The following is a 26,235-nucleotide window of genomic DNA, read 5'->3' as shown; positions in this document are numbered from 1 at the left end:
AGATTTCCACAATATTGTATTCATCCCTCAAGAATTCCCCTGAATTACTTCCCCACATTTAAATAATCAAAATGTCAATCTTATTATATTCCAAGTCTTCCTTATTTGATCTTGTTGATACTCTATTCTAGCTCGCTAACGCGTTTTGTCACTTAATGACTTCCTCAATGCTAGAAATTACAGAATACAAAATCTATTATTCCATCACTTAATAAGCAAAACTTCACTTATTCACCATAGTGTGAACACTAATTATGTGTGAATAGTTTATGCTGGGCTGGACTTGTCAAAGTTACTCTTTCACACTCAACTTCAAAGAAAAGTACACAAAATCATATGCATACCATTGTACAATTATGCACCAGCCCGAGAGTGGATTCACATGCTTTTGCTTCTAACTCTTCTGGCTCTTTGTAAAACAAAAAACATTCATGAACCAATTCAAGTAGTGTATAAAGTAGAGTGAAAGAACCTTGTACCATCTGTCTGCGATCCCCGTCTAAAGTATACATCAGTGCTCAATTTGTAAAATATTAAGTGCCAGGGCTCTGACTAGGAGGCCACTGCAGCTTGCACCACCCATCGCCCTTTTCTTTGCTGCCCAAACAACTACTAACCATCTCTTTCGCATGTAAATGCGACAGTTCAATTTATTCCAGGTCCCCAAAGCTAAAGGAATGGCTGGGGAAACAGGTATTAACACATTTGTTTATGTATATTGTTTTCCTAAACAACTGTTATGCTGCTCATCTCTAAATTATATGAGCAACACCACCTTGTGACAGACTGCCTTAAGTGTGGTGTTTACAATTAGGTGCCGGTGTCCAGCACCGGAAACCAATCCAGTGCCAGTGCTCAGCACCAGAAAGTACAGGCTTAAATTGAGCACTGGTATACATGCATATTTAAGACTTTTAAAAGTATGAGCTGTCTCACCAAATGGAATTAAATTATCGCAATTCACAATAGTGAAAGTAAAGTAATTGATGATCATATCTAGCCAAAGAAAAGAAGGGAGGGAGGAAAAGCACGTGTTCAAGTCAGTTTTCTTAAAAAAGAATGTAACATTATCATGTCTCAAAAGACATACTTGTCAATAGCATTTGGCTAGAATCGTCGCAGTAAAGCTAACCATATACAATGGTAAGTCGACCGAAAAAAGTGTAATATTTAGCCAAATATAAAGAGATGCTTATAAAGCAGTGTTAAAAATTGGGTCTCTCGTTGGCAGATGTGTGTACCCTGTCGAAGTAGGGATCACAATCCTAATCAGGGTAAGTTAAAAAACAACTTAAGTTATCCTGTACTAACCCTCTGGTAACTCGGCACAAAGCATGCAGGCTTAAAGTAGAAGGCAATGTGTAAAGTATTTGTGCAATCGTTCATACAGTAACACAGTTAAAACACCACACAAAGACTCCACAACAGTTTAGAAAAATAAAATGTGACTTTATAAATAAAACAAGACCAAAATGACAAAAATCCAATAAGCAGAAAGTGAGATTTTGAATTTAGAAAGAATGAATGCAGCAAAGCGCTTAGAAGCAAGTAGTACTAAAAAGGTTACTTTAGGTCACGCTGAACTGAGTCAAAGTTCAGTCCGACCGCAATGGAGCTCCTACTGGCTACAGGACCCAAACCGGCCTCAGTGAACAAAGTACCTTACCTTGTTGCAAACAGCGAGATGCGTTTACGTGGAGTACCGCCGGTGCAGGATCCGTCGATCTTCTCCATGCAGTTAAGGTGATGCGTCAGTTACGAAGACTCGTGCCAGAGTCGAGAGGCATCAAGCAATGTGGAGGTTTCTGCCATGCAGTCAAGGGGATGGGTCAAACTCACTAAGCTGCAGCTGTAGTGATACGCTGTTCGATGCATCAATCTCTGGAGGTAAAGCGCTGTTTCTGAGGCGATGCACTGATTCTAACCCTGAAACCGGGTTGATGTACTGGTTTTGCTATACCCAGACAAGAGATGCGTTGAAATCCATGTTGTAGGTATCTTGGCCATTTCCAGTGAGCCAGACACAGGAACAGGGGTAGAGACTTTGATATCCCTGAATCACAAGCACCAGAAGGCAAGCAACAAGCCCTTGGAGATCAATTGGAAGAAGGCAGAGACCAGCTCTCCTTCAGCAGAGTCCGAGAGAAGCAGGCAGCAGGGCAACAACAGAAAAAAAGGCCTTCAAGATCTGTAGTCCAGTGGAGTCCTTTGAGCAACACAACAGCTCTTCTGACAGAGGTTCAGTTTTAGACCCAGATTTGTCTGATTTTGTGGAGTCAGAGGCCCAGTACGTATACCCAAATGTGCCTTTGAAGTGGGGTAGACTTCAGAGAGACTTTTTAGTGCACCAGTATCCCTTTCAGTCCAGTCCTGTCTGCCAGGTTATCTGTTGTGGGAGTAGGTAATCGGTCCTTTGTATGGGGTCAGGCCAGTAGCTATTGAAGTGTGTTAGCTGCTTCCTCCCTTCCTGCCCAGGAAGGGCCATCAGAATGCAGATGTATGTAAATGGGTACTCAACCACACCTAGCCTTCCTGTGTTTGTGGCTGTCTGGAGGGTAATGCACAAAGTGTAGCTATCACCCAGCCCAGACATGTATTGGAGACCAGCTGCAAGGCACACACAGCAGTAAGAGCAGAGAAATACCCACTATCTAAAATTGGCGTTTCTAAAATAGTAATCTTAAACACATCTTAACCAGTAAAGAGGATTTATCATTACCAATCCAAAGATATGAAACATGATGAGGCTACTCCTTTCTAATCAAGAATCAAAGCTTAAACGTATTTTAAGGAATTCCAAATGTTCACCTCTGAGAGGAATAGTCCTCACAGCAGTGAAAAACTAATTTAGCAGTGTATTACTACAAGGACATGCAAAACATAAAAGTACAGGTCCTAGCTTTTACTTACACAGCACACTGCCCTATGGACTGCCTAGGGCCTACATTAGAGGTGACTTATGTGTAATAAAAGGGGAGTTTAAGGCTATGCAAATGGTTAAATGCCAAGTTGAAATGGCAGTAAATTGCACATACCCGTCCTGCCGTGGCAGGCATGAGACATGGTCAGAGGGATATTTAAGTGGGTGGCACAAGCAGTGCTGCAGGCCCACCAGCAGTGTGTAATGTACAGGCCCTGAGCACATGTAGTACACTTTACAAGGAACTTATAAGTAAATTAAATGTCTGTTGGGTATGAACCAATGTTAGCATGTTTTAGGGCAAGAGCACATGCACTTTAGCACTGGTAAAGTGTGCGGAGTCCTAAAGCCAGCAAAAACGAGTACAGAAAAATGGAGGGAGGCAGGCAAAAAGTTGGGGGAAGACCACCCTAAGGCTGTCTGGTCTAACAAGTGGATGGTCCTTACACTAGGATACCGTCTGGAGGGCCACATCAATGTTAAGGTCCATAAGTTATCAAGGAAACTGCCACAATTTTCTTGTGACGTGATAAAGAATATAGTCCTTCTTGTGTAGGAGAAGTATCACTTTGGGCATTAAACCGCTGTCCCATTATGAAATATAATCATTTTGGGTGCGAGGTATTTATATCATTTACTCCCTCCGGATAGATCAAAAACATACATAACGTATGCAGAGAAAATCAAAATTAGGATAGAGCTAGTATACCTCTCATTTGTGAATAGTGGAAGCTGTGAGAAGGTATGGGTAATTGCATATCAAAGCCATCCATGCTTACTGTAACCGCTAAATAAATGCAATTTCAAAAGATGTAAACACGTGTACCAGGTATGGCTTAGTTAGTCTGTTCATCCACATGACGTGGGAATATATATATATATATTACCTACTGGCGGTCGCCAGTAGGTAGTTATAGTTAGGATCTACTTTCCCTAGGAAATCCGCAACATTCTATTTGGAATAACTTTGGCGCCGGTGGACGAATCTTCGCGAATTTCTCAAAGTAGGTGGCCCTCTCCGCTCCGCTCTTTCCCTGAAAATGTGGGGGGGATTCGTCAAGCGGGGGCTGAGATAAAAGGGGATCCCAAAACGTGTTTTCTCCATGTTAATTTCCATAGGGCGGACAAACTCACTTTTAGCCCGAACGGCTGAATGGATTTCCACCAAACTTGGCAAAATTGTAGGGACTGGTACCCCGATGTGCCTTTGCTATGTCTCAAGATATATGCTCCAGTGGTTTTTACGAAAATTAACTTTGAAACCATATATATTGGGCTATATTGGGCTATATATATGTTAGAGTCCAAATGTAGCCCAATGTAGCCCAAAGATGGCCACCAGAGACAAAAAAAACAAATGTAGCCCAAATATCAGCCAGATGTAGCCCAACTATAGCCCAATGACAGAATGTCCCAGAGTGTTCTAAAGAACAACTAGAGCGCTAACAGTCTTACTTATGACAAAAGTATGGCACACCTGAAGTCATCTTGATTGGAATAAAGTGTTAACACGTAAAACATTTAATTTGCAAAGGAACAAAATGAGGGGGTTCAATTTGCCATAGAAATTATGATTAGTGCTGAAGAAAGAAAAATTAGGGCACATTTTGAGTGACTTCTCAAATCCTCTCAAATCCTCTTATATTTCATTAAAAAAATTCTGATATGCAGTCTCCCAAGATGGCCACCAGAGACAAAAGAGCCCAAATGTAGCCCAAATATCAGCCAGATGTAGCCCAATGACAGAATGTCCCAGAGTGTTCTAAAGAACAACTAGAACGCTAACAGTCTTACTTATGACAAAAGTATGGCACACCTGAAGTCATCTTGATTGGAATAAAGTGGTAACACTTAATACATTTAATTTGAAAAGGAACAAAATGAGGGGTTTCATTTTGCCATAGAAATTTTATATATATATATAGTCACTGAAAAAACCATAGGTTTCACACCAGTTATAGTTAGGAATTAGCATTTAAAAAACCTATGAAATTCACTGAAAAAGTATAGGTTTCACACATGTTATAGTTAGGAATAAGCATTTAAAAAACCTATGAAATTCACTGAAAAAACCATAGGTTCCACACCAGTTATAGTTAGGAATTAGCATTTAAAAAACTTATGAAATTCACTGAAAAAACCATAGGTTTCACACCAGTTATAGTTAGGAATTAGCATTTAAAAAACTTATGAAATTCACTGAAAAAAACCATAGGTTTCACACCAGTTATAGTTACCTGGAAATTTTACTGACATAAAACCATTGAAATTCCCACGTTATAGTTAGTTGGACTCACTATAACTTGCGCGCCTGCAATGCACTGCTGATGATGTCACATATTACATCACTCATGACATGGTCAGTGACATCACTCATGACATCACAGATGTCACCATCCTTGTGACAGAGTGACAGACCTCCTTTCAGTGTAATGTAACCCTTGAAACACATATTCAAAAATAGAAACTAACATTTTCAAAAACATGGGGATACCCATACCAGTTACAACAACCAATTCAGTAATTCCACCATCTATATACACATCCACTCATTCACCAACAGTTCTATATAGTCACTCATACATATACTCACTCATCATATGTAGTGATACACCTATACATCCTGTTACACACCGACAGTCATCCAAAAGTTACTCACACACATACTCACACATGCAAATAAACTATTGAACATCCATTTATTTGCATATACAGCTATACACACACTACCACCTTACTTCTAAGGAAACTTACACATACTTACTCTCTTAAACAATCACTTCTAGAAACACATACTTATTTAAACAGGAACTCTTACAATCTCTCACTCTCACATTTACTCACTTATATACATCAATACTCCATATACTAGATTAAAACATATGTAGTTACTGATAAAGACACTAGTGAGACAGTCATTCACTCACTAACACACACATATACACACTCATCCACCCATACAGTCCTGCACATAATCTGTCTTCAAAACACATACAAACAGTGAATCAGTCATTGATGCATCTATGTGCTAAGTAATAACCCCACCAAACCATACAGACACTCTTACTGATACTAAAAAAACATCTAATAACCCATTGCACACACATGTAGCTACTCACCAACCCATGCAGCCACTTATACACGAAGTGAAACACTGATACAAACATTTAAATATTTAAACATTACTCGCTAATATATGTATTCACTAAGATACACTTAATAAGCCAGTTAATCAATCATTTAAAAAAAAAAACATTTAGACACTTATTTAAACATTTATTCTTCCATCCACCTTTACAAATACATATATAAAACATATTTATTTTTCAGAAAGACACACATTCACTGGATGGTGTCATCAGTGATGTCATGAGTGATGTCACTGACCATGTCATGAGTGATGTAATATGTGACATCATCAGCAGTGCATTGCAGGCGCGCAAGTTATAGTGAGTCCAACTAACTATAACGTGGGAATTTCAATGGTTTTATGTCAGTAAAATTTCCAGGTAACTATAACTGGTGTGAAACCTATGGTTTTTTCAGTGAAAAAAAAAAAAAATATATATATATATATATATATATATATATATATATATATATATATATATATAATCTTTTTTTTCGCTCCAAGAATGCCGGAAGAGATTGCGAGGCTGTCTGGGCGGTCCGAGTACCGAAGCCGGCGCTTCGTAACTATTCACTCCCAGGTTCTAATCTTCTCACAAGAACCACTCGGACTCCTCAAGTGCTTTTGCTTAGTTTATTTCAGCAACGGGAAAAACAACGCATTTCGGGGATGAACCCTTGATCACGCCTGATCAAGGGTTCATCCCCGAAACGCGGGGAGTGGATATGGGAGTGGATATATATATATATGTGTTTGAAGGGCTTTCTACTTTTGAAAGAAATTGGAGTCGCACACTCTGCACGATGCTAACAGGCGTTTATTTCAAGGAGTGTGGGGCGCACCTGACGCGTTTCGTTTGACACTGCAAACTTCTTCAGAGGTAAAATCCCCGATGATTAAGCACTGTTCGTGGGCCACTCGTGATCTAATTTGAAGCAAGTCCGGCCCTCTAGTGGACAGCCAGGTTGATGGTTAAGTACGGCATGCTGGTCCTTGTGGTCCACGTATTCATTGCTCCTGACGGCCTGATGATTGATGTTTGCCTCTTAAGTCACTGTCTTGCTGAGAGATTAGATTCCCAGTCGTGCAGTTCCTTGCAGTTGGACATTACCAAAAACTGCATTTAGATCCATACCAGGCTCCGGTGTCTGGTGGCAGCCATTATCCCCTTGTGAGTTCGTTTGACCGAGTAATGAGTTTTCGGTCCGTGTTGCGGGGAAACGTGGCGCTCTTACTGGTGGTGCGTCCTCCTGCGACCGGACCAATCGCTGGATATGTTTGAAGGGCTTTCTACTTTTGAAAGAAATTGGAGTCGCACACTCTGCACGATGCTAACGCGTTTATTTCAAGGAGTGTAGGGCGCACCTGACGCGTTTCGTTTGACACTGCAAACTTCTTCAGAGGTAAAATCCCCGATGATTGAGCACTGTTCGTGGGCCACTCGTGATCTAATTATATAGTGAGTCGAGTATGGCTTTTAGTGTCTCCCATCCACAAATCATCAGCGGAGGTAAATGATAATTCATGAAATTGTCAAAATAATATACAAAGAAACAGATCAATTCTTTCTTAGACTCACTGCCCATGCGGCGTCCATCAACCAGATGTGCTCTCAGTCCCCACGTGTCTTTGGCGTACATCACAGGGGCTATATTTGAAAGACTAAAAATCCTCATTCAAAAAATTACTACAACATTAAGGCAATCGTTGCAAAGTGTGTGCCATCTTGTGATGGTATCTTACCCTGGTTACTTTTAGACACATTACATTCAGAGCCGGACTGGCTGTATCCGGCACCGGGGGTTTTCCTGGTGGGCTGGAAGGGTGAGGGCCATTTTTCAAGCGGTGAGGGCTGGTTTTGTTATTTCGGCACGGTTTTGCAACAGTGCTGCAGTATCGGCCCCCTGTAACAAAAACGGCAGCAATGCTAAAGTAGAAGCAGTGCTGCTTCTCGCTAGCCCCCCCTCCCCTGGTCCAGCAGAGTTGCAAGGGCTGGTTTGTGTTCCCAGTCTGTACTGTTTACATTCGTATGAAATTAATGTACTTCAATTATTTATATGAATGATAACAATAAAGAATAGTATATATTTAAGTGGTGGAGTAATAGAAGCGTTGTTTTGATAATTTACACCCTTGAGCTGTGCTGTCAAGCTAGACTTAAAAATGTAAAATAGAAGACATTGTCAACGGGTAAAAAGCTAGAACCTGTTTGTGCTGTCAACTTTTGGGGATGGTTCCCCTCTGCATGTGTGAAAAATATGTTCAACGTTTTCCCTTGATGCTTTTATTAGAACAAATGTGCCCTTTTGAATAATTATCTAATAGGACCAAATGGTTTTCCAAGTCTTGTCTGTTTCTTCTTGATTCTGTATTGCTATGTGTGCAAGATCATCTCTCAGAAAGGTGACCAATTTGCCGCTCTTATTTGCATCTCTAGTAGTCTAGGTTTCTTTCCCTGTCCTGAGTTTACCGGCTCATCTTCCGCTTACATCTGGCATGGGCTTTTCTCAGCCTCGGACGTGAAAAGGCTCACTTTACACTTTCTTGCATTCATCATTGGACCCACTGTATCTCGGTGATGGTTGATGCTGGCCTGAAGTGACTAACGGAACTATTGATTGATTGATTGACTAACAGATCACCAGCAAAGATATTGTTGAAGGCCTCAAGCTGTTTTTTTTGTGCTGTGGCGAATATATTTACCTACGTTCTATATAACCATCTTTCCACATTTCTCAACTTCGGTTCTCTAGAATAACGAATGTGCAACTGTTTCGTTGTTAGAAAGGATGCTTTGAAAGATTACCCTTGTCTTGGAAGTGGGAAGCCACTGCCGAGTCTGTTTTCACCTGGACGCTTGCCAGCTTTCACCTCAATACTTTTTAGCAGCAGACTTTACCTCATGCATCCATAGCAAGAAGAAAAAATAAAATAAAACTGGTTCTCCATCAAGTAAGTAATAGGTGGCTTTTCCCTGATACTCGTGATGGTCCCAAGGGTAAAATCACCCAAACAATTCTAGCAGAACATTCTGTACTAAATACCTTAGAAACTCTGGGCCCATTCGAGAAACGTACAGTTTATTTATAAAAATTTTTTTAAAGGTTTTACATAGCGCTGGCTAGACCCGGAGGTATCGGAGCGCTTTACATGAGCATCAGATCATAGTTACAGGTTACATCGTTACAAAGGTTACACAGTTATTAGAGCATGGCAACATAGTTACTTGTAAGGTCAGGATAAACAATAAGCACAAATACGTAAGGGGAAACGCAGGCAAGGGGAAAGATTTAGGGGGGGGGGGGAAGGAGCTGGGGAAGTAGACGGGAAAGAGGAGGAGAGGGTGAAGGACACCGCAAGGAAAGAGGAGGGGAAGGGTGACTGGGACACAAACCAGTAGACCTTTCAAAGCAACGTCCAAAGTCCAGTAAGCTGTGATCCCAGGGGAAGTGGTATCACTTCCTATCTCTGTTGCGGGAGGCTCCCTTTACGCAGTGGACTCTCTCAGAGGGGTCTCTGAGACTCCAAGGCCTACATACTGGATCCTTCCCCAAAAAGGGGGGAGGGAGTGCTTCGGCAAGGGGTGCCATACCATACCTCAGCTGTGAGTGGCTCCCTTGGCGCAGTGGACTCTCTCAGCGGGTATGCTGAGACTCCAGAGTATAAGTATTGGACCTTTCACCAACAAGGGGAGAAGGAGAGCTTAGTCAAAGGGCACAAAGGACAGGGGGCTAGGCAGACTAGCAGGCAAGGTGAGAGATTCAGGGGAGAGTGGATAGGAGCTAGAAGCTAGGGAGGAAGACAGAGAGAGAAAGAGTACTAAATGGGAAGAAAATTAATTAATGAGTTATTATATAGCGCTGGCTAGACCAGATGGAATCGGGGAGCTTTACATGAGGGACAATAATGTTGCAATTTACATCAGTTAAAAGTAACATAAGTATCAAGAAAAGCATTTAACGAACATAGGGGACAAGGTGAATGGAGCAAGGAAGGGTAAGGGGCTAGGGTAAAGGGGTAGGAGGAAGAAAGGACGTAGAGACGAGGGGAAATTCGCCCAAGGTCCGGCTGGGTAGGTGACGGCAGGGAGGGCGAGTCCACAACACATCTCCTCTTTAGCTATAGTACTCTTAATGTATATGTTCTGCTTTCCAGTAAGAGAACAAGTGACACCAAATAAGTTGGGTACCGTAGTCTGCTCTGCCACATTGTATTTCAATGTGTCTAGATTCCTTGATATCTGAGCACTGTGCCAGGCTCTGTTCCATCAAGGGCTGGTCGCCTCCCCCTGTGAAGTGTTGGGTAAGCCCCCACCCCGCGTGCTCCCTTTAAACACCCTCCTCGCGCTCTCAATTAGAACCGCTTCCGAACATCATCTCTATTTTCTGTTGCTGGGCCGCACAGATCTCGTCTTTTCTCTTTTTTTTTTTTTTTTGCATGTTAATGTACCATGACGCGGGTTGTGCTGTTTCCTTTCCTTCCTGCCCTCGCAGGCCTGCGCTAGAGATAAGGACACACATTCACAGGGCGGCCAAAGGCTGACAAGAACTCTTTATGTCAGACTGCCGACGGACTGCTGAATTGGAACAGAATCTGAAAAGTACGTGGGTTTTCTTTGTCAACCCTTATTTCAGCCGACCGGTTAACCGAGTAACATAAACCTCTTTTTAAGTGACCCTGGAAATAAGAACGGTATATTTATTGTCTATGCTATTGATAACATGAAATAATTTTAGGTCAAGCCAGGTTGCTTCTAGCGTTCGAATTGTTTATCCCCTGTGCTCGTTTTGCAATACGAGGGCAAAGTCGTTTAAAGCGTCTAAATGCTGTCAGATGTGGGGGCTTTGAAGTGACGTGGAAAGTTTAATAGGAACTGAGTGGGAGCGGCTGACTTTCCTCTGGCTGTGGAAATTGTTGCTCTTGCTTCGATGTGCTCTGTGAGCAAAAGATGACTTTGTTAAGTTTGCTCTTCTGTTTGTCTTTTTCAGGGTTGAAGACGCTTTTGACTGAAAGGGAAAAGCTGGAACAGCCTCCGCCGGTGTGTGTATGGTGACTGAGAAACCTCACGGGGCTGCACGTCTCACGTGCTAGGGGGGAAACCCCGACATCTGACCCGGGCCGCTGACTCACCAGACTGCCGCCCTCTGACGTCATCTGTGTACAGTCCCGCGAGGAGGCTACTCTTGGGCTTCTCGCGCGCCGCTGAGACCAGGGGATGCGGCACCATGACTTCTGTCGTACAGCAGAATGAGCTGGTTTTCGAGTTCGCCAGTAACGTGATGGAAGATGAACACCAGGTACTGTGTGAAAAGGCATCATGATAAGCACATTTTCATCGGCCTGTGTTTCTTTTAGTGGTAATTGAAAACAGTGGTTAAAATGGAATCACAGAAGTGTAGGTACTGGCTGTTCCAGCGTACCTGTGTGCTCTTGAAGTGGAGGTGCTTTCCCATTAAAAGTATTGAACTCTCGCTGATAAGTGCAGGTGCTCAACCTTTCAAATTAAAAAAGTGCGAGCACCTGCCCATTGAAAGCACCGGTTATACAAGATGTCTGAGACCAATATTTACACCAAATGATTGGTGCAGAGCTGTTTAAGTGATAAGCCGACCCAGTGCGTGCTTTGATCAGAACACAAATTTGACGAGGCTGGATAATCATGACCAGGCCCACTGGAATTATGTGGCAGGGATGACAACGCTATACTGCAGGGTTGACTAAATTATACAACAAGAAAAGGCAAATTAAGCTGTATGATGCCGCACATAGTATGACCTCAATATTTTGTTATCTTTACAATATCTGGTCAAAATTTCACCTCATTAGTACCAGTTTGACACTCCAATACAACCATAAACAACACAAAGGTGACTAATCAACCTCTGCAAGTGCCTTCCACTGTGCAGCATCAGATACTGCTGCGTTTTTGGTAACTTTTGATCCGTTTGAGCTACAAACAATTTTTTACGTTGAAACATTCAGATTATGCAGCAGATGATGCATTATGTGGTAAATTTATAATAATGTGGACAACGACGCACTGCAAATAACATAATTCTAGTGTCCTTGACCATGACAAAAGTGTGCAGTTAAGGGGAGCTACATTCAGGCCAGTGCTTCTGTCATCCTTCATTTGGCCAAGGATGACCTGTCTTTTGTGGAGAGATACGCTGTACCATCTTTACGATAGAGACCAGCTTAACATGCTGTCATTAGCAGTGCTTAATTTATTAGAAAAAACATAAGTGGCCGGTCCAATATTTTGCTTGCGAGTCCCGCTTGCTCTGTCCAGTACCTGGGTTGTGGTGAACAAAGGCTGCCTGATCTTGATTCCATCTCATGCCTATTTCTTCCACTCCCTAACCTAAGCGTTCTGTCTCTTTATCTCACTTTTTCAGGTACTTCTTTCTCCTTCTTTCACTGTTTTCTATCTTTTATCTTTCTAATGTTATCCCTTTTTTGCCTATGTCTCTCTGGCCCTGGATCAAATTTTGATGATGAAACATGAACCCTGTTGGCTACCACCTGCAACCACTGGCACAAATTAAGCACTGTTGGATGGAAATGGGCACCCAATATGAGTAACAAATACCAGAACACTTGATCCTTTCGCAGACCTGAATTTTATTTTAGGATGGGCCCTGGTGGTTTTTTAATCTCAATATTATGTGCTTTGACTCCAGTCAGGAGCACCAGGACTGGTCATGGGATTACACTGTATTAACTGTTCAGTTGCATTCATTAGTGCACCTTGATACTAGAGCGCAAAGCATGGCGTTAGGCTAAGAAGGAGCAAACAACGAGAGTATCAGCTGTATAGGTATAGAAAAGTGATGACAGATAGCACTTGAGCTATCCAGACTACCCACACCCACTTCTCTTGTCCTAAAGTAGACGTCCTTTAATCTCCATCTTTAGATTCTCCTCACATTCCCTGTACCCTATTCTGTTTGTCACAGGGCTCTACATTTTGGTAATCATGTTTTACATAACCTCTTCATGCCAGACAGTCGTTTACTACATTTACCACTCTTTTTGTCAACAACTAAATTGCTTTTTGCCTTCTCCTGAGGTAGTTGAATCTCATGATGCCTATTCTTGGAACAGAAGTCCATTAGAATATGTACTTTATTTATAACCCAGAAGAAGGGGAATATCTCTCACATTACCCCTCCCCATCCATATTATACCTATTTAAATCCTTAAATTGTTAATCATAGGCCTGCTAGAGATGCACGGATGGCTACATAATCTGAACCTGCGAAGTACCATTTTAATACCTGATCTGTGCACAGTTTGGGGTTCATTGGTATGGTATCCTGTAAGGTTGCAGAGTTGAAGTGGCTGTAATTTACAACTTTAGTAGTGGTTATTTGTTTGGCAATGAATTTTTAACGGAATGTGTAGCTTTTGGTGGAAACCGAGCCTCACTTTTTAAGGTTGATGAAGAAAAACTATGTATCACAATAGTAATTGAGCACAAAACATTAATACCACAACAGCAACAGAATACAAGACAATTGTGTTGTGGTTTTCGTGTTGAGTGTACTGTTCTGTTGTTCTACATTATATTCTGCTATTTTGCTGCGTTACTTACTTGTGATGGCACACAGTTGTGTCAAACGGTTTTGTTTCATTGTGTTTTGTTGTATTCTGTTGGCATGTTTTGCACTGGTATGTTAAATTGTGTTCTGCTGTTTTATATTATTGCATTTTTGTGTTATTCCCTTGCATTTTCTTTTGTGTTGTATTGCTTTTTGTGCATTTTATTTAGTTGTCGTACTGTACATCAACTGCATTCTGAATGTTCAAGTATACCTAAACACGGTTATCGCACAATGCAGCTGCCACAAGCCTACTTTCATTACACAAAGGCAAGAGAATATGCACACCATCCACCCTACAATATTTCTTACCAGTGAAGACATTTGATAGTGCCAACCGTAAATGTTCTGTGATGCAGACTGTGACATCTGGAAGTGATCTGCGTGAGTCTTATAACAGAAAGGAGACCATCTCTGCTACCCCACATTCATTTTGAAGTCCACGTTTCATTTCATACTGTTTGAATTTTGGAATAACTCCCAAATCTCTCACAATTTAGTTCCAGCAGTTCACTTTCCCCATCTCACTGCCTAGAGTCTTTCTGTCCACAAGGCATGTCTTTTGGACGTCTTCGAATTTAGCTGAACTATGATGTTGTTTGGTTTCTGTGTCACATGCTGATCAATTATATGTGGCCTCGTAGCACTTTCAAACGAGAACAAATCATGCAACCTCAATATTTTGAGGTTTCTAAAATAGCATATCAATGTTTGTTTTACTTCCTCTTGAGTATCAACTCTGTTCAAGGTTTTAGTGTAACCAAAAAGAGGCACCTCTTTATTCCAAGCCTTGCAATGGTGTGGATAAGGCATTGCAAAAGATAAGACAGAAACTGAAGCTGGTGGCAGCCTGGCTTCCACCCATCTCATCAGATTGAACCCATTTTCACCAGCATTCTCTGTTTCCAATTACACACCAGGTCCAAGTCCATTTTACCACCCTGTTAACCAAACCAAGGCTGTTTAAATTGCTTAATAATCTTCAGAGTGTCAATGTCTTTGTGGACTTTCTAGTAGACAACACCCACCACTTTTCCTCGTACATTCAATTCCGCTCACATAGTCATTGCATTAGTCCACTATGTTAATCAGCAGTAAAAAGAAAAGCGAAACCTACTCCTAAAAGCAACACTTACAAGTGTACATTGTGACTCTCAGTACAGAATGCTTCCTGAATGCCACTTCTCTACTCCCTCACCTCGTGGAGTCAAGAGGAAAATGAGTGTGAACCTACAATGTCTGTTTCTTCACACGACGATCTGATCAGCACCTCAGTAGACAACACCTCACTGACTTGCAGCGTACCCTTGCTCCTCCAAGAATGTTTAGCTCCGGCACTGTCACCCACTCAAACTCAAGAAACCATCTCTACAGTGACCACTGAACACAATAACATCCCTAAGATCCTAATATCCCCTACAATAAGGCCTGGTAAAGTTGTAAGAGGCAAAAACTCGAGGCCAGTGACAGATAAAACGCATGGGCCCCCTCCACCTAAAAGAAGAAGGAAAACCACAATAGCTAATAAGCCCAAAACAAGTCACACCGAGTTTGGTAAAAAGAAGAACACTGTTACAATACCATCAATGGGAGTCCTTGATACTAACCAAACCATAACAGTCAGCCCTACTTTACCGATATCTGTACCTCAAGCATCTACAGATTCAGATACTACTCTTATCCAGATGGAGGAGGACTTGCAATCTGCCACCCCCAAGTCGCTTCTAGACAATATTGAGTTGATTATACGTAGTTATATGCTTGCTTTGTCAGATAGATTCAGGGGGATGGAGGCACGTCTAGGTAAAATTGAGGGGGATTTGACTGTGTTAGGGAATTTTGTACGCTTACAAGGACAATCTAAAGTACAGCACCAACAAGTCATCACAACAACCCAACCCCCCTTAAAAAATACCGTGGGTCCCACACCATCTAAACCTAGCATAAGCAATAGCCAGGTAGCTGTAGCAACTTCAGCCGCCCCTAATTCCTCAAATGAGGCATCGAAAGCATATGGCGGCAATACCTGTAAAAACTCTCTAACAGCTTCAACCGCTACACAGGGTAAACTTACTACCTTATTACCACCTAGTAAAACAACCACTTCCGCCAATATTACATCCAGGGAACCTAGTACTCTCCCGGAAAGATCCCTTAGGCCTGAAGGGAAGGAGAATAACTGGGGAAGAGGGGGCCAGTCTAGGACACCACCCACAGAGCTTCCCCCAGAAGCTTTACCGTACGTGGTCATACTCACTGGGGTCCCAGAACTGCCCAATGGTAAAAGAGAGGGCTACTCACAACTAAAAAATAAAATAACGCATTGGCTCTCTCTTTATAGACCCAAACCCACTGCGATAAACGGTGAGATAGTCCATGTCCGGCGTCTGTCTTGGCTGGGGGGCAGAGCAAAGGCCATTGGTGGCGATGTCGTGGTCATAAATTTTAGAGACAGGCAAGCCGTACAACATATCCTGAATTGGCCTTACGGAAATGAAAAAAACTGCATAGTACCACGCCCCCTGACATACTTTTACCCCAGATCCACTGTCTTCCCCCCACAATACTATAATAACAATACCTTTTTCTCTACCCAGTTCCCTAACATCGAGTCCGCTCTAAACCCTGTATACATGTACCAACTGGCTCCACCACCAGCTATACATGGGTGGAATACCATACCTTTTAATCATAAAACAGGTTTCAATGGGAACATGTCAAATTTGTTACCATTTACGCCGCTAGAGCTTTCCAACAGGTTCATGGCCTTTAGCGGCCTAGAGGACTGCGACTGATGTTTAAGGAATGTAGAAGCTATGGGGGGTGGGGTAAGTGCTTCATGTACTTCAAGGTCACCTGAGAAGCTAGGGGGTCGCTGCTATGATAAAAATTCACACACTGCCCAAACAATTGCTGTCAAAAACAGTAGTCCCCCTAAAGTACCATCTACAGTGTTCTCTGGGGAAATCGAGGTGCTCTCCATACCCCTACCAGATATAAGGCTAGTTAACAGCGACACATCCGAGCATCGGGAGTCAGATGCAGTGAGTACCATGGGCCCGGTGGTGGCAGGCGCAGTGTTGCCTACTTCAACATCCACCCAATTAACCAGAGAGTCTGTTACTTGCCCTGTTCTCAATGACAGTGTAAATTTAATTTCTTGAAATATTGCAGGTTTGGCAAATAAGTTACGAGATCCAGTATGGCTAACATTTGTTAGAAAATTTAGCATTGTATGTCTCCAAGAAACCTGGATAGAGGATAACAATGTTCACATGGAGGGTTTTCTAAGTTTTATCACTCCAGCAGTTGCCTCGACCAGGGGTAGAGCCAAGGGTGGCTTGGCCATCTTTATTAACCAAGGTCTGCGATGTAATATAAGCAACTTCCATAGTGTAAATTCGAATTTACAGAAGATTGATTTAAAAAATGGCAAGATTGTGTTGACACTGGTTAATTTCTATAATGCTAACAGTAGTAATGAAACTTGCAATATTGCCTCCCTAAACGATATTCTGAGCAAAAATGTTTACAATGTATCACGGCATTTGTTGATAGCAGGTGATTTTAATGTTCAACCATGTGGTAACCCAGCTAGTACGCCAATGGGGTCCTTAGGGTGCTATAATGAGGAAGGTTTTCACTTCTCCCACAGTAGGGGTGGCAGGAACCTAAACGACTTAATGAATGAACACAATTTGACTGTAGCTATGTCGTTGGCCCCCGATATAAAAATCTTTGACACCCCAACCTTTAAAGGGCACGGGCAGGGTTCCTTTATCGATCATATATTAATATCTCCAGATGCTGTTCAATGGGTCTTGCATTTTTCTATTCTCACCAGTATATACAGTGATCATAATCCCCTTGTTATGAACTTGGGCGGACCATTTATTGCAAAACGACAGTCACGCATCGATCATGGTATGCTAAGGTGCGTAAATGGCAGGCGTCGCATTAGATGGTCAATGGTAAATCAAGGTACCCTGTACACTAACATAACCAGCGCATGTGAAGAGGAGCTGTCCGTTTGTCTATCAGCTGATTCAACCCCCTCGAACATTTTGTCTAGGTTCGAGGGGCTGGTCGCCAAAATTGGCTCCATGCTCACAGCGCCAACAAAGGGTCACAGTGAGAATAACTCCAAATGGTTTGATCAAAACTGCTCAAAGGCAAGCAGGGATTTGAAACTTGCATTAAAAACTAAACCCAGAGATCGTGAACTGATAAAAAATCTTCGCCTGGCCTATAAGAAAGTAATAGCCACTAGAAAAAAGGAAATTAAGGCGAACGTTATTGAATCCCTTTTAGACCCATCTGTGTTGGGGAATAGCAGCAAGTTCTGGCAAATAATTAACAAACCTGTGTTTGAAAATCCAAATGACACAGCTATTGGAACAAACATCCCAGAGGGGGAGTGGGTGTCCCATTTCAGTACAATTTTTAAGAGCAATGAGCAACGGGAAGTCTCTGACCTTTTAACTCCAACTGCGATTCCACTGTGTTTCACAGTACAAGAGACCGTTAGGGGAATACAGGGTTTAACCACCAACAAAGCCCCGGGTCCGGATGGATTGCCGCCGGACCTGTTTAAGTCTAGTATCCCTTTCTGGGCTCCGGTTCTCACGGCTGTAATAAATGCAGCGGTGACAACTGGATGCCCAAGAATTTGGGGTCTTTCAACTATAGTCCCCATTTTTAAGAAGGGCGACCGCAGTAGCCCGCTATGTTACAGGCCAATTTCTTTACTGAATTCAGTAGTTAAAGTGGTAGGGGGTGTAATTCTTAACAGGTTGTCCACCTGGGCTAAAGAAAATAATATCCTTTCACCCATACAATACGGGTTCAGACCAGATCACTCGACCATTACGCAGTGTCTGAACCTATACCTTATTCTTAGTAAGTATACATTGGCGAGACAAGGCACTGTCTACATGGCCTTTATGGACTTGTCGTCCGCTTTTGACTGTGTAGACAGAAGCCTATTATGGGCCACTCTGCTGAGAATGGGTGTAGAGAGGAACCTTGTTAATTTCCTCGCTGATCTGCATACAGACACAAGGGCGAACGTCCGTTACTCCCAAGACCTTAACGTAACGGATGAATTTAAAATAAATCGGGGTGTCCGACAAGGTTGTATCTTGGCCCCTTTTTTATTCAACCTGTACATTAACGAACTGGAGGAATTTCTTTTACTTGTAGAAGCAGATTACCCCTTAGTCGAGCGCAAAGGGGTACCTGTATTACTCTACGCCGACGATGCTGTTCTTATTTCTAGAACAGCAATCGGCCTCCAGAAACTATTAAATTCCTTCCACAAATTTATGGAGTCACGTGGTTTAAGCATAAATAACTCCAAGTCTTTCGTTATGAAAGCAGGTAAGGGTATTCTGAAACCTGACCATTTCAGTATAAATGGGGAGAAAATTCCTTCAACCAACTCCTTCTCTTACCTCGGGGTCCTGCTAGATTACAAGTTATCATGGGGCCCAGCAGTCTCCAAAAAGAAGGGAGAAACAACAAGGGTCAATGCGGCCATCCTTGGCTTTGCAAAAAAAATTGGCAACTGCCCGTTGGCCGCATTGCTTAAATTGTACCAGGCAAAAAGCGTTGCTGTTGCCTGTTATGGGAGTGAGCTCTGGGGCTACCGTAAGACTAAAGACCTAGAGGTCGCAGAAAATAACTTCCTAAAAAAGATCTTAAGACTGCCCAGGGGTATCGGGAATTACTCAGTACACGAGGAGCTGGGGGTCCCCTATCTAGGTGACAGAATAGCAGTAAGCCCAGTCACATGTTGGTTGAACTGTTGGCTAAACAATGAAATTCCATTAACACATGCCCTACTGAAAGAAGCTTTACAGCTAGATGGGAGATTTAAGGTACCGTGGGTAAAGTATATAAAGGACAGCCTAACGGCAATTGGTCGACAGGATCTGTTTTATGCCCCAAACACAATCAGAAAATCTGATGTGAGCCTGGTCAAGAATGCCATAGTTTTGTTAAGATGCACCGACAGAGAAGAGGTCGAGATACAGAAGGTCAGTGTTAGGAAACATCTATTGTTAAAAACATGTTTGCATACAGAACCTTACCTGACATGGCCTATGTCTAGCTATGAACGGTTTCTGCTAACAAGGTTCCGCTTTGACCTCTATCATCTCCTATTGGCATTCCCAAGTGGTGCTCAACGGGGCGAAGTGTTGCCAGCTTGTGGCTGCGACGGAAAGTCTCCTCAAGACTTGGCACACTTCCTTTTTATTTGCCCCTTTTACTCTACTCCACGAAAACTATACCTTAAACCGTGCCTTAAAAAAATGAGTTTCACACAAATTAAACCCGCACTTTATTACCTACAACTACTGAATAGTGACTGTACTTTGTTTGTATGTAACTTTTTAAAAAAAGCCATCTGTTTTAGGAAAAGCATGGATGGCTAACCATGCTGCAAAAAATTGCTGGTGCTTTTTAAGATCACAGTTATTTATATTTTTAACCACATATTGCCCATGCTCATATTGTCTGATATATTGTACTGTTTACTGTGTCATTATTTGCCATTTGAAAATGAATTGTGTGTATTGTTTTTAACTGTGTGCTTATATAATGCACTTTTATGATTGTAAAACCTACAATCGAATAAAGTTTATGAATTGAATTGAATTGAGTGTGAACAGGACCTGTAAAACGGAAGGAGCACTGAATACTAATGGGTCACCTTGTGCCCATGGTCAAGCGCACTCCTCTTTCGCAGTAGTTTGGCTGATTTTGCGAGTATCTGCATTCAATATCAGGCATATGGTTATCAATGCCAATAGTTAATCAGAAACCTGTAAGTGCAGGTGGGCTTGCCGGAGAGTTTTAGATGTTTTTCTGGTTGTTGGTGTGAATTCCCAGCCAGTGTAAATAAATGCACGGGTGGTCACGTTTTAGCCCTCCTCGATATCTACCAGTTGCCCAAGCTTTAGCATCCTATCATTATTCTGCCCAAGACACATGCTTCTTTTGCATCTTAAGGAAGGTCACATATCAATTTTGAGTCCAACCAGGCTGGTTTAGAACTCCCCAAAGCAAAAGCGAACATGTCAGTCTACTTATTGGAGTACATGGGAAACCTAAGTGTCAGCTGGATATTGACAGATGCTGTCATTTTTTAATTTTATTTCTTTTTATTGGGCTTTTACATGAATTACAACAGACACTGTCATTTCCTTTCAACAGAAGCAGCAGAGGAAAATAGACACATTCATCTTAAGCCTGCTCCAAGTTGTGTCGTTCTCGCTTTGTAAGCTGGAATGCCATCTTCTCCATTAGTTTCCTTTTTCAAAGGCTTGTTTAACAGTACCGTACGACGTGCCGGGAGCAGCAATAGTTTGCAAAGAGCACTCATGAGGGTTTCTTTGTAATGACCCTCACCCTATTGGAGGTATCCCATCATTGTTTCTTCATGAATGTTTCAGATGTTTCCTGAATGCCACCTGGCATTCAGGAAACATCTGAAAACCTTCCTCTTTCCTAATCCAGACTAATCTAACTCGACCCATGCCAACCTTCCACGCACTTTAGCTATTACAGCGCCGTGATATCCTACTTGGATGATTGTTAGCGCTTTATAAGAAAAATAAAATAAATAAATGTGAGGGAATGTTTTCAAGCGCATAGCTCCTGGAAATAATGGCATAGATTATGGACTGCTGTCTATGTTGTATACGTCTGGAAGCTAAATATTTAGACTGGCATCATGTTCCCTTTTGCTTTGGGAAGGTTATTCCACGTTGCCTTAGTATACTAGAGGGGGCACTTTCCAGGTCTCTAAAAGAAAGTCCCTTCCTTTCAATGTTTCCCAAAGAAACAGTGTTTCAAACGATGGTACATTCTCACACAAGTTTAGAACACCTTCTTGAAGACATGGGATGGTCTACATTTGTGGTCACTGAACAAATATGCGGTCTTCAATCTTAAAATGAACTTATCCACATCCCTACCCAGCCGGCTATTTTAAGAATATATTTTGGAAGTATTTGTTTGGGAATAGTTTATGTTGATAAATCTAATGTAATCATTGCCTGTAAACATGTCTACCCATTGAGATAATACGCAAGCAATGTAGACTTTTACTTCATGTGGTATCCAAAGTAAGAAGGTATGGTCGGGTGGTCCACAATAGAGTCGCCCTATGTTAGGTTGGATAGTCTGTAAATGCCTTATCGGATAAAATTGTGGCAGACGCAGAATATCAAAAAAAGGTTTTATAAATGGTTTTGGGGAGTATGGATATGGCACCATTGTAAAAACTACTTTATAATGGAATACTACTTATTGAAGACAAAGAATATAGTTTGTACATTTAAGTTTTTACACATCTTTCTTGTTCAGTACAAATTATATTTAGTAGTAATTAAAAAACCATTTTAGAGATACTTTGACTTGTGATTTCCTCCTTTATGTTTCTTGGGGGGGAAGACGGTTATACTTGATACATTGTGGGGCCTATTCACAAAAGGTATATTTAGACACGAGTAAATCTACCTGTGTAATTTACCCTTAAACTTTTGAGTAATTTTAATACTTTGTGCTGTTCACATTTCACCAAATTAATGTAACATTTTTATTGAAATATTATTAGATTACTTTGAATCAATTATGCACATCACTTTTTATGATTATTGGTACATAATAAAAATATTTTACTCAAGGTGGGATTTATATATAGGCGGAGGTACAAAGCAGCAATGGTTGGTATCGTTCCCCGACGGGGCTTAAGGAGGCAGCAGGAGCGGACTACAAAAACCAGCAGCCTCATCGGACCAGCCGACCACGGCGCCCACCAGGGGGCAATCGAATCACCAAGCACCTGCGATACGAACATGAAATCCCTGAGGCCATGACACCGCTCCCCCCTCCATCGATACCGCTGGCCCCCTTGAGAAAGGTCCTGGATGGGACCGAAATGCATTGGGACACAATTGGCCAGTATACTGCGACGAAATAAAAGACTTTCGTTTTAAATACCCCCAGGAGTGCGACTCACCTTCTTCCTTCCGAGGATACTTACAGACATATATATATATATATATATATATATTCCTTCACTTAGCGAGCAAAGACGGCTTGCTAGTAGATTAAGAGGCACACACGGAGTTGATGTACAAAGCTTGAAATGCTTTATTTGGTGCTTTAGATCCCTCTCCCCTCCAATTCGACAAAAAAATAAATATATATATATTTTTTTAAACTATTTCTTTATTAGTTTTCCAAAGTAAACAAACCATAGCTGTGCAAGGGCACCTACATATACATGCCCGCTGGCCCTGCAGAGAGGCCCACATTCCACTGGTTTCCGCCGAGCCCCAAAGAAAACCACATACATCAAGCATAGAAAATAAAGCATCGGAGCATAGTTTACGAAAAAAGAGAGGTGCAAGGACCCCAGATCTTCACGTGTTTCTTTGGCATCCCCTCCCCATCTACCATTTTATAGATGTCTTGTTCCGCTTTGCACCAAAAGTTAATTCCCTTGCGCCAGCTTGATGGGGGTCTGGTGACCTCCAGCCATTGGCTATTTCCCATTTGGCAATTAGATATCCCAGGCCAGTGAATGTCCGCTGATGGCTGTTAGCGGCCCAGTTGTCCATAATCCACGACAAAGCACAACTGTAGAGTTCAGCACCTGCACAGTTTGAGCATGGATGAGGACCAGTAGAGCAAGATGCAGGGATAAGACAAATCAAGTAATAGCAGCATCCCTCGGGATCCCCGCACCGCGTACAGTACGTCAATCTTGCACACCCCATCTTCCACAAACTATCCGGACTGTAATAAATACGGTGAAAGTAAGAAAATCGAATCGCGCGTAGATTGGAGGAAATAGCCAAGACCAGTGAGGCCATTCTTGCCCTGCATCAATCATCATATTCCAGTCCTCCACTATCTGTCGACCAATAATCTTTGAGTTTAAGCAATGGTTCCAGAGTTAAGGAGGATGAATTTAAGAAAGGGGGAGTGGGCCCATGTTAAGCTTTATTTTCAGGGTATTGAATTCCGGGACCTCTGTGTATAATTCTCATTAGGACACCACGGTGTGGCGCACCTGCAAATATCTAATTGCGAGTTTTGTAAGTGAAACTCAGATCTAAACTGCTCAAAGGAGACAATGTGATCTTTGTCCCAGGGGTCCCCTGACAACGAGATCCCCTATGCGGTCCCAGGTTTTAAAACCCTCCTTTCCTCAGATTTCTAGACCACCCTTTGCTGCCGGGCTCCACAAAGCCCATCATTAATAAGTATAAAGTGCGTCATCCAGTAGTAGAAACCCCCTTCATATTGCAGTGCAGTACACTTCATGTAGGAGACCCTGGGGGGGTTTGTCCATCGAATAAAATCTGATGGTCGTTGACTGCACCTCAAGGAAATAGGTTGATGGAAGCTCGAATTGATCATATAAAAATCAAAGGAGGACTGGCATCTTATAGAGTGCTATGTGACTCAGGAGATTCAGAGGGAGGAAGGACCAGGAATAGGGGTTTGGCCAGGTACTTGTTAGGATCAGGGCAATATTGCGATCCCATGCCACTTGCGGGTCTCAGGTAATATGTATACCCCGATATTTAAATGGGCCGGGGTAATCTGCAGTCTAGTGTCGGGGAGCATTGGGTGGGCGTACCTGTCAGCTGAACATACTGTTTGCCAATTAACTTTGAGCTTAGTAGTGTCTCCTTGTATGTCTAGGATGTGGATATGATGCAGTAGTGTCTGAGAGGATTGCATATAGAGAAACATGTAGTCCGTGTAAAGGGCGACACTGTCCCTACAATTGAAAGGCCAGGAAATGCCTTGGACCTTCACATACTTTCTAATCTATTTTTTGTAGAATATAGATTTTGGAAACATTATTTTAATTGGATTCAGTAAATTCAAAAGAAAAACATTTGACAATTTGTTATCATTTTTTTTTCATTTTGAAAGCCTTTATTGAAAAAGTTAAACAGCATGTTGTATTACAGGTCGGCAACATGGCCAATGGGAAGTTGTGATGGCACATCTGTTACATACACATTTAGAACAATCGTGCATGCGCAGTCCAGTACATTGCATGGCAAAAGGATAGATAGAGCTAGACAGAAATGACAAGGGAACATCCAGCAGGACCGAGATGTTGGTTAAGGTTGTTGCGTAGTCTCGTGAGAGCGTGGAGGTGGAGATGATGTGTGTGGCAAGCTGGCGCCGCCGTCCACATCAGGCGAGGTACCAGTGCAGGGCGAGGAGAATGATGCAGGGAGCGAGGTGACTTGGAGTTGCAGATATGAGATCAGGGGTGCCCAGATGTCAGGCGGTCTGCCAGCTGTGGGCATAAGGTCCAGAACTTGACCAGGAGTGTCTGACAGCGCGCGGAGTCCTCCAGCCAGGCCTTGACCTTGGGCGCTGGTCTCCGTCCCCAGTGCATGGAACCTCTGTGTCGAGCGAGGACCATCAGCATGGCAGTTAGCTTGCGGCAGGCCTCTGGACGGTGTTTAACGTAGCCTAAGAGGCAAACCAGCGGGTCTGAAGCAACGTGCGGGGAGGTGGTCTCGGTGATGATAGCACACATGTCCCGTCAATAGGCAGAGACATTTGGACATAGCCAGGCCAGGTGGGAGAGGTCGGCTGCAGGTGCGGAGCACGGCATGCAGCGATCGCTACCAATAAGGCCCATTTTGTAAAGAGTTACAGGGGAACAATATAATCTATGTAAATATTTAAAGTGGATGATCCGCAAGCGACAATTGGGGGACAGACGTTTGGTTTGGTTACAGCAGTACAACCAGACCTGGGATAGATCAGTGTCCAGATCCTCGCTTCAAGCAGCACAGGCACGGTCAGTGTTGACCGGAGATGCCGCAAGCGTGAGGGCATAGATCCTTGTGACCATCTTGCGCAGGGAACTAGACTCGTATACCAGGTCGAGGGCTGCTAAGGCGGCGGCGCTGGGAATGCGGGATGGATCTCCCAGCACGACGCTCTTATTTGGTAATAAAGCAGCGTGTCCAGGGGACCGGACTCGCCGGCGAGGGTGAAAAAGGTATTGTCCTGGTAGAGGTCCGACACCGTAACAAGCCCCAGGCGAGCAGTGCATTTAACCATGCCGGCAGTTTGCAATGGGGGAATGCTGAATTATGGGCGAAGGGCATAGCATTGGCGGAGAGCGTGCTGGAGCCAATGTACCTCCGGAGTCCATGCCAGGCCCAGTGCAGGTTCTCTACCGTATCTATCTCTCCACGTGGGCGGTTTGGCGGGGCAAAGAGAGCGGTTAGAAGCGGCCAGGGAGCTGTAAGATTGGCCTCTACCGCAACTTGTAGTTGAAACGGCAGTGGGTGCATCCAGAAATGGAGGAAGCTGTCCTGGGCGCTAAGGGCATATAGCTTAAAGTCTGAGGCTCCCATGGCCCCGTGGGACAGAGGCAGCGTGAGAATGTTATATGCGATTGTGGGCTAATGCCCGGCCCAGACTAGGGTGATTATGAGCGAGCAGAGTTTATGAAAAAAAGCGCAGTGAGGAGGAAGGGGAACATTGAGGAAGAGTGTTAGACGGGAAACCTGAGGGTCGGC

At 42.8% G+C, this 26,235-nt stretch overlaps 1 protein-coding gene across 13 annotated transcripts in view; it reads left to right on the top strand.

The window, feature by feature from the left end:
- ELF1 (E74 like ETS transcription factor 1) overlaps positions 1-26,235 on the top strand; it is a 665,417-nt gene that overhangs the window by 391,781 nt on the left and 247,401 nt on the right. For 12 of the 13 annotated variants that reach the window (XM_086934931.1, XM_086934923.1, XM_086934918.1 and 9 more), the window contains one exon: positions 11,039-11,347. In XM_086934931.1, the coding sequence (XP_086791057.1) occupies positions 11,276-11,347 (72 nt within the window). In that variant the 5' untranslated portion in view covers positions 11,039-11,275. Of the gene's footprint in view, positions 1-10,529; positions 10,651-11,038; positions 11,348-26,235 lie in introns of those variants that run through there. The other variant, XM_086934929.1, reaches the window with a different exon arrangement.

The sequence above is a fragment of the Lissotriton vulgaris genome, chromosome 8, assembly GCF_964263255.1.
Source record: "Lissotriton vulgaris chromosome 8, aLisVul1.2, whole genome shotgun sequence".
In the NCBI taxonomy this organism is placed as follows: Eukaryota; Metazoa; Chordata; class Amphibia; order Caudata; family Salamandridae; genus Lissotriton; species Lissotriton vulgaris.
The sequence above is the reverse complement of the archived record's forward strand: the minus strand, read 5'-3'. Positions and strand labels throughout refer to the sequence as shown.